The sequence below is a fragment of the Megascapheus bottae genome, chromosome 19 (genome assembly GCF_031878675.1).
Source record: "Megascapheus bottae isolate mThoBot1 chromosome 19, mThoBot2.hap1, whole genome shotgun sequence".
In the NCBI taxonomy this organism is placed as follows: Eukaryota; Metazoa; Chordata; class Mammalia; order Rodentia; family Geomyidae; genus Megascapheus; species Megascapheus bottae.
Window position 1 is genome coordinate 14,079,271 of NC_143527.1, and position 9,987 is coordinate 14,089,257.

At 39.2% G+C, this 9,987-nt stretch overlaps 1 protein-coding gene across 2 annotated transcripts in view; it reads left to right on the top strand.

Moving 5' to 3' along the window:
• The window catches only part of Ccdc68 (coiled-coil domain containing 68), a 34,070-nt gene extending 24,083 nt beyond the window's left edge, over nt 1-9,987 (top strand). For both annotated transcript variants that reach the window (XM_090353566.1, XM_090353567.1), the window contains exons 8-11: nt 1,519-1,624; nt 3,083-3,166; nt 7,559-7,635; nt 9,589-9,987. In XM_090353566.1, coding sequence (XP_090209692.1) covers nt 1,519-1,624; nt 3,083-3,166; nt 7,559-7,635; nt 9,589-9,646 — 325 coding nt within the window. In that variant the 3' untranslated portion in view covers nt 9,647-9,987. The remainder of the gene's footprint in view (nt 1-1,518; nt 1,625-3,082; nt 3,167-7,558; nt 7,636-9,588) is intronic.

The window sequence follows — 9,987 nt, forward strand, 5'->3', positions numbered from 1 at the left end:
TAGAACATAGATACTACATATGGTTTAATGGATTCTTTTGAAGTATGTTGGTATCAGTAAATCAGAGGTCACTTCATGGGGTGACCTTGCATCTTGCAGTACCAAGTTTCTCCCAAGCATAAAGGACCCGCTACTCAGACCTGTATTGTTCAGATTTCCTGCTTTTCTTTATGTGCCCCTTACCATACCAGCCCCCCGTCTCATGTGCGTGCGTGCGTGCATGCGTGTGTGTGTGTGTGTGTGTGTGTGTGTGTGTGCGCGCGTGCGAGAGAGAGAGAGAGAGAGAGAGAGAGAGAGAGAGAGAGAGAGAGAGAGTGTCTTTCCATTCTGTCACGGGTGGATATTAATTGGTCTCCAGGTTTTGGCATGCACAGAGCCTCCATGAGTTTTTTTAATCTGTCTCCTAATGCACATTTTGGATATATACTTAGGGATGGGATTACAGCCCATCTGTTGATTTTAGTTGGAAATGCCAGGGATTCTTTTTCTTTCCTTCTTTATTTATTTTAAGGAAAGAACAATAGAGAAAGTCAATCAAATTTTAGTAAAACATGTGCAGCATGAACTATGGTTATATCTCACTTTGTTATCTTATATATTGGATATATTTGTATTTGGTTATTTGAAATTGGATAGGGAAGGGGGGAAAACAAGATGAGGGGTGGGAGTGGGGGGGAGGGAAATGGGGACCAAGACATGAGAAAGGGTATCAATGTATATGAATTAATGCACCTTCTATCTGGCAAATATAATGTAACCCTTCTATTAATTACAATAAAAATATATGAAAAAAACCAACAGGAAAGTTGCACAGGTTTTGTTGAGGGTAAGAAACAAAAGTAAGAAAAGTCTGTCCCCTTTATGTCCTCAGGTTAACAGACTGATCTCAAAAAGTAGCCAAGTCAGGAATTAAATCTCTGAAGATGCAGCTAGGAATTGCGAGTAACTTTGTAAGGTCATAGGACTTCCCATGCTTGATGATCCCTCATGCACCCGATTTCATCATTAATGGCAAAAAGAGAGAAATAAGCCAGAGCCGTATCATCAATTCACATTACACGAAGTTATCATTGGGAAAGTATGAATAATCCTCACTTAAACTTGGTTTATCTTTTCTCATTATAATTTATGCAACTAAAAATAATACACATATAATATGTATGAGATCCCTGGGTGCTATCTACATGAAATTAACGTGAATTTTGGTGGGTTCCAGGTCTGCCCACTGGCTAGAGGGTTTAGATGAGTGATTCCCCTTGACTCAGCTACTTGCTGAAGGAAGTCATGGATAGGTAGAAAGGAGCAATTTGGACTTGAACTGTTATCCATGCTAGCTCCTCTCAGAGTGGATCATAGGCTGTTCCTCACCCATGTTTCCACAGTAGTATAAGTGGGGGTCTAGGGTCTTAGCACCCAGGGCTCTGCAGCACAGGGTGTGTGAGGCTGGTCTGGCAGCACAGACAGGAGAAAGAGCTGTGGAATGCATGAATAAACATCTCTTTTCCTTTGCATGCTCAGTTGCCAGGATCTTCAGATGGAGATTTCCGTCCTCCAGGAACAGATCTCTCATTTGCAGTGTTTGATTCATTCCCAGCATCACAATCTACGCAGCATCATCCAGGAGGTCAGACTAAACCAATCGGTTTGCTCGGATAAATGATGTGTTTGTTCGAGGTGTGAAGACCAAGTGTGAATGATGGTGGCTTGTCTGGATCTCCAAAGCCTGCACTTCTTTCCCTGCAGATTTGACTTCTCGGTTCTTAGGCAACACGGCTTGGTTTTTATGCCTTCACTAGGTTATCACCCCAACACCATCAGGTTCTCACGAAGATTTTTGGGAAGCTGTACCTAATAACTTTTTTAGATATTTCAGTGAACATACATGGTTCATTGCTATTTAGCATATTTTGTAGCCCAGAAGATTTTATCTTTTCTAGTTTGGGTATGAAATTGTCCAGTTATCTGTTTTTAATGCCCTTATAAATAATACATTTCTGTAGGAGATGTTTAAGAATAGGAAAATTTTGATTTTTCACTAGGAACATTCCAGCAGGTGAAAAGGAAGAAATAAAATAGTGGAAACCAGACATTATATATGCCTCAAGGTGTGTGTGTGTGTGTGTGTGTGTGTGTGTGTGTGTGTGTAGGATGTGAACTTAAGACCTTGCACATGTTAGACAAGGAATCTACATACCCCAAGTGAGCCACACCTCACTTCTTTTTTAACCTTAGCATGTTAGTTTGTTTTCAAGATAGGGTCTCCTGTGTTTTGCTAATATGCACCCTCAGACTGATGTTTCTTCTGATCTCTACTTCCCAAGTATCTAGGATTATAGATGTGTAACATGGTGCATAGCTCAAGATATGGAATTAAAAATCAGACCTAATGATTTCACTACCTAATATTTGTTCCAAAAGGAGAATCCCCCAATAATTCCAATGTCTTCCTGGTATGAATGTACCACTTGTACTTGACCCACCATGGCTTCCCCAAAGGTCCAGAAAAGTTCAGTAGAAGGATTAAAAGACTAGGCAGAACCTTGGTGCTTCCCACGGCCTCATTTTACAAATGAGGAAAGGGAAACAGAGTATAGTTCACGACAGAGCTGCTGGTGGCAGAGTTGGCTTTCAAATCAAATCCACAGATGCCTTCTCTTCCCACACCTTCTGCCCCTCATCACCTGCCCTCTCTATTTCCTGTGGCTTTTGGTCATCTGCTTCTGAGTGAGCACGCTTTCAGCTCAGTGAACCTCAGCAATCTGGGCAGGGCCTTGTCCTACATCCCCAGAAGGTACAAGACAGGCAAGAGATAGCCAGGCCTCTTTCCATACCAGGTATTCCTGCAGAATCTGGTGTAAACAGGTTCTCTAGAGATTATAATGTGCAATTGCACTGCCTGAGTGCTTTTTGCCCAGGTGCCAATTTGTCCTGTGATTTTTCTGTAGCCTGCTGAGTTGGCTGTGGGGTTTCATGTTTTTATTTGATAAACATCTGACCTCAGAAATCCCTGCGATTTCTGAGTAAAAGTAACCATTCCCTGTGGCCTGACCAGAGTTTTCCAACTGTGTTTCTTAATTCTTAGATGGAAGGATTAAAGAACAATATAAAGGAACAAGATAAAAGAATTGAAAGTCTGAAAGAAAAAGTCAGTGTACTTGAAGCCCAGGTAAGAAGATAATCTGGTGAGTGTGTGTGTATGTTGTATGTGTGTGTGTGTGTGTGTGTATCTATGAGGCTGTATATGAATACATGCTTATGATTGTGCATGTGTGTTCATGTAACACTATGCCACACGTGTTTGTGTGAGTTTATGCATGCATATGTTCATACGTAGGTGTTTTGGAGAATGTATGCATCTAAGAAATTATAGATGTGAGATAATATAATAGTTATAAAATTGTAATAAGTGTGAAATTATTGTTAATTTACTATTAATCATATTGTATTACTAAGTTACTTATGGTAACATTATCTATTAAATAAATGCAAAGAAATTGTTAGAATTCTTTCATATTTTTCAGAATACTTGCCATATTAGTATCACAGACAATGACTAAAACTGTAATTACAGCCTGGTTAGGGCTACCACTGTGTAAACTCCATCCTCTCCAGATGGCCAGGCTTCTCCCCTTCCTGCCTGAAATAGCCTCATGTCTCCCCTTTCTTCAACCACATAGCTCCTGGCTTCCAAGCTTTGCCACATACATCACCTACTTCCAGAAGCCTGTTCTAAATACCTTGATTTTCCATGTGTTAAACCTTATACTTTTCAGTTTCCTGTGAGGAGAGTGCTAAGACATACTTCCACTGGTCCAGTCCATTTCTGGTTTCAGAGGCCCTCCAGCCCTATCTCACAAGAAGAACAACAAAGCTGCTGCTAGGATTGGAGCCTCTCAGAGGATGCCCAAGGGCTTTAGTTCTGCTTTTTGCTGTGCACCCATTTGTCTTTGTCACCTGGCTCATCTCTAACTGCCAGAAGCTGGACTCTGTTCCTGCTTTATCTCTTACTATCTTCATTTCCTGCCAGTGGGAGGTGAAGATGCTCTGATTCTCTGGGGAAACCTGCTCATCTTTCAGAACTTTCCTCAGAATAGACCAGAAAAGAACATCATAGTTGTGCCCTCAGGGCACAGTCACCATTTTGTCTCTGCTTGCCCAATCAGAACAACAAAAATCAAAGTATCTTAGAAGTGGATGTAAACATTTTTACATCTCAAGGTTCGTAGCTCCATTTCCCACTTCTGTCTTCATGAGGACCACTGTTCTCTTCTTATTCTGGAGAACTCACTGGATATCTCCTTTAGGTGCCCCATCTCCAGGGCAGCTGAGGCTGTTTGATTATAATAGATTACCCATAGCTCTGTACAACCCAAAATGCACTGGGACTCTTGGCTGAAAACTAGAGCTCCCTCATCTGCCAACGGATGGTCGATTCATTTCTGTCAGGAACCTCGGGTTCACAGCATCTTCAAGTCTCTTCCACCTCAGCAATGTTCTCCAAAGGTTCTCTTCACCTTCTTTTTTGCTTGGGGGACCTTTGACAAGTGTTATTTGATTTTAAAAATTGCTTATATATATTGCTATGTAATCTATCTACTTTATAATCTAGCTAGTTGATATATCTATTACATTTACATTGTTACATTTCTTTTGGATTATTTAATAGACCATAGATTATTCATTCATTCCATCACAGTTATGACAGAGAGATAAATAATTAGAAAATCACTTTTAAAATTACCCTCCAGAAGTGGTGCTGTGGCTCAAAGTGGTAAAGTGCTAACCTTGGAACGAAAGAACCCAGGGACAGCATCCAGGCTCTGAGTTCAAGTCCCATGACTGACCCGCCCCCCCCCCCAATAAAAGTAAAATTACCACCCATAAAGCATGGTTATACAATCTGTGTCGGGGGGGTGGGGAGTGTGTGTGTATACCTGTGTCTGTGTGTCTGTATGTCTGTGTATCTGTGTATGTGTGTGCTAGTACTGGGCATTGAATTTAGGGCCTTGTGCCCTTGCTTTGCTTTTTCACTCTGTGCTGGCATTCTACCACTTGAGCCACAGATCCACTTCTAGCTATTTGCTGGATCACTGGAAATTGGAGTCTCTTGGTTTCGTCTGCCAGACTAGCTTCAAACCTTGTTCTTCAGATCTCAGCTACCTGTGTAGCTAGGATTACAGATGCAAGTCTGTAATTGATATAAAAGTATATTTCTGTCAGGATTTGTTCCTGCTTTTATTAATTTGATTTTTGTACAAATCGCATAATTAATTCTTCAAGTGTTTATTGAGTGCATACTACTATTCAAACCCTAAATACAGACTAAAATGAGCCCCAAATTCTAGAATTTACTGATTAATTGATATATTTTGGGCACTCATATATTCTAGACTCAATTCTTGCTTAGAGACTATCACAATGATGTATTGATCTATTTTGGCTCCAAAATGTACTTAAATTATTATGCATTTATAATTCAATTTAATTGAGGAGATTATTTTTGATTTAACTTCTTTTTATAGTATTTCATTTTATTGTTATTCTGGGCTTTTAAACATATCAGCTTTTTAAAATTATGCAGACTGTATCCTTTTCTCATCCATACTAAAAACCATTTGCCTCATTTTTAGGCAAGTTACATACTTCCTTTTTATAATCTTCAAACCTACTCAAGAAATAGTTATTACTGATTGCATTTTGCAATGGATAAATGAGAAGTGAAGAAACGCATTTGAAATCACTCAGCTGGTAGGTCACAGACCCTTGAGTCAAGATTGCCTGGGGCCAATGGCTCACCTCTGTCATCCTAGCTACTGAGAAGACTGTGACCTGAGGATTGTGGTTCAAAGCCAGCACTGGAAAGAAATTCCTTGAGACTTTTATCTCCTATTAATCGCCAAAAAGCCAGACCTTCTTTTATGGCCTCAAGTGTTAGAGTATCACCCTTGAAAGGAAAAGCTAAAGGAATGCACCCAGGCCCTGAGTTCAGTCCCCAGTCTGGCAAATGCATACATACATACATACGTACATACACACATACATGCATGCTTGCATCCATCCGTACATACATACCTAAATGTCTTAATCTGCCGAATGAAACAATAGCATGGAAGTTGAAATAGATACAAGCAACCAAACATAATGATTATTTGAGAACTTGAGAAAGAGTTTATTCAACTAGTGTATTTGATATACAAAGAAACTAGGCACAGAGAGTTTTTAAAGAAATCCAAATCAAATCACTTAGCTAATGAGTGATTATTATGCTGAGATTGTTTTTAAACTGAGAACATATTCTCTGAACTGTTATTATTGTCCATTTCACTATCTCCTACAATTACAGCATCCTTACAGATGGTGCTTATTTCTTCCTTAACAAACAGACAAATTGTGCATGTATCATTTGCCTTTAGTACACAAATAGATAATATAAAACCTAGGGAGAAAAACCAAGGCTATGAGCTACAAAGAAGAGGTTATGTTATTTTTATGGGGTTTGTAATTGAGAGATTGTGCAAAAATGACAATTTTGTTCATATTAAGTGAAGTAAGCCAGACTCAAAGGAACATAGGCTTGACGGTTTCCCTCATTTGTCATAATTAGTATAAACCTTGGACTCTCCTAGCAGAGGTTTACAATAGGGAGAAACCTAGATATATATGGCCATATATAAAGCTAAATGATAGGACCTCCAAGATACAGAGACAAGAGCCATATAAGGTGTGACTGCTGTTCTGAATGTACTGTGTTATTTCTCATCTTACCTTGTTATCTGATATATTGTATATATGTTTATTTGAAGTAGGATAGGGAAGGGGGGAAAACAAGATGAGGGGAGGGATTGGGAGGAGGAAAATGGGGACAAAAACATGAGAAGGGGTAGCAATGATTGTTAAGACATGTACCTTTGACTGGCAAATATAATGTAACCTTTCTATTAATTACAATAAAAATGACCATTTTGTAATGAATGTAGTAGGTATCCTGATGAGATCCTTTAATATTAATTTATTTCCATATATTCATTATATATAAGTGTATATATAGAATATATATATATTTCTGTAAAATCAAACATAGAATGATCAGAATAGCAAGTTTTTGTTCTATGTGCCAATACTGGGGCTTGAAACCAGAGCCTGCGCATTGTCCCTTAGCTTTTTCACTGGCGTATGATATGCTGTCACGTGAGCACAGCCTCATTTCTCTCGTATTGATGGTTAACTGAAGATAAATCTCACAGACTGTCCTTCTCAGCCTGACTTGAACTGCATTCCTCAGATCTCAGTCTCCTGAGTAGCCAGGAGGACAGCCATGAACCACATATACATATTTAATCCTTTGCTGTATTTCATATGTTCAACTATGTGTTTCTTTGGGGATATTTAGTGACTCTTAACTGGATTTTCCTCATTTTCTAACAGAATTGTTTCAGCAAATTTTGTACAAAGGCATGAGACAGTGGTGTGTGCAGCAGAAATATGAATCTCTGTGTTAATCTGCTAACAATTTGTGTGTTAGCTACCTGAGCTTACACTTTCTTCTTGTTAATTTTAGAACAAAGAGCTAAAAAGCAAGGTGGCACTTTGGCCTGAAACTGCTAGGAGAAAAGCGTCTAAAGCTGTCTCTACAAGGTAAAGTGTCTTTTCCCCATAAGCTCTGTGAACAAGGTTGATGTGAAATCCACTTGAAAAAACTCCAATGTTTGTATTCATCGGCTTATTACCTGTCTATTGGTTCCTGTTCAAAACTGGATTCATCTCTCTTTAAAACTCTTTACACCAATATTTCACTTTGATAATAATATATATAATTACAGACCAGACATGAAACCACTCATAATAGTTTCAAGTCCTTTAAAATCTCTTTGGGCCTCCAGATGCTGAGTTTTCAACTTCTTGGCCACTAGCATTACAACTTCTAAATAAGAAAAAGGAGATTTAGTTTGGTTCTGGCTCATGCCTGCAATCCTAGCTGCCCCAAATGCTAAGATCTGAGGATCTTAGTTCAAAGCCAGCCCAAGCAGGAAAGTCTTGAGACTTTCAAGTGATTTTATTGACCAGTTTTCTAAGCTGCCCTTAACAGTTTAAGTTATAGTCCAGGGCTTTAAAAATCATTTTTCTTGTCCCTATGACTTGCAAAAAAAAAAAAGCCAGATGGAGGGCATTTCAGGCTGACTTTATCCCTACTTGTGTGATCTTTTATAAAATCCCCGTGTTAAGGATATAAAGACAAACAGGTCAGATATTTGCAAATTTAAACATGGCTCACTGGCTGCCTGAAGAATATAATTGGCGGGCCAGGAGTTTGGCCTAGTGGTAGAGTGCTTGCCTAGCATGCACGAAGACCTGGGTTCAATTCCTTGGTACCACATACTTAGAAAAAAGCCAGAAGTGGTGCTGAGGCTCAAGTGGTAGAGCTCTAGCCTTGAGAAAAATCCAAGGACAATGCTCAGGCTCTGAGCTTAAGCCCAGGACTGGCAAAAAAAAAAAAAAAAGAATATAATTGGCAATAGGAGGCAGAGACAAGAGAATCTCAAGTTGGAGGTCAAGCCAGTCAAAGTTATTGAGAATTTATCTCAAAACAATATACAAATAAAATGGCTCAGGTCATGGAAGAGAGTCAAATACTTGCCTAGCCTCTATAAAGCTCTGGGTTCAATCCTCAGTAAAAGCAGTGATTAAAATGTCCCCCAAATATAGCTTTGTGCTATAGAACAGGTTTTTTTTTTTCATTTTTCTTTTTGCTGAAATGCTTTATTTTGACCGGGTGTGGTAGCTCACACCTGTAATCCTAGCTACTCAGGAGGCTGAGATCTGAGGATCAAGGTTCAAAGCCAGCCTGGGCAGAAAAGAACCTGAGACTCTTATCTCCAATTAACCTCTAGAAAACAAGAAGTGAGGCTTGGCTCAAAGGTAGGGCAGTAGCCTTGTGCTGAAGAGCTCAGGGACAACCCCCAGGCCCAGGGTAGGGGGGTAGGATGGTAGCCTTGAGCTGAAGAGCTCAGGGACAATGCACAGGCCGAGTTAAAACCCCATGACCCACAAAAAACACATGAGATGCTTGATTTTGTATTGAATACTGGGAGTGGTTAAGATTAGAACCTATATATTTATATAAATACATTTGTGCAGATAAAGATATATATGCCTATAAGTTTGTATATGTAGATACATGTATAGTTTGGATTTTAACTGTGTCAGAATAAAAGTTCAACCTATGAGAAACCCATAGAGTTAAAGCATCATGAGAAAACAAGTGTTTTCTCAACTCCAGTTTACTCTGGTGTATTTCTTCACTGAGTGAACAGGCAAACAGAAGTTCTGACTCTCTCTCTGCCCCTACCCCAACTCTTTGCCTTGCTAACCTAGCTGCATTTTCATAGGTTAAAAGCTACTTCCAACCTGGTTCTACTATATTTTATGGCAAAACTGACCTAGGTATATCCATTAATGTCCATCTCTTAGATCAAAGCATTTGGTTCAGGCATGGCAATATGGTAGATGTGGAGGTGGTTTGGGTGGTGGAACAGTCATTGAATCACTAAAATCTGATGGGCTGAAGTTTGATACTTATGTTTCCTGCAGTGAATTGAAGAACGAAGGCACTTCTCCCTATTTGATGTTGATTAGGCTACGGAAATGAACTGGCTGGATAACCATCGGATTGAGAGAGACTATATGGATCTTATTTATTCCTTTCATGTTAAAATGGCAACATGCCAGTGTTCATATGGACTATATTATACATCAAAACTCAGCAGGAAGACAACATTCCAGAATATCAAACAAATGTGTATTTGAGCGAAAGAATGCTTTCTTCAGAACTTACTAAACACGCGAAGAAGCCAGGTGCTTTCCCATAAGGAAAAGGCAATTCCATCTTTCACTTAAATAAAGAAAATCTGTATCTTATTTTTTGTTTTGTGATCAAGAAACATAAGGTTTTCATCTTCACTCTTTTGATATTGGTGTTTATGTGTATTA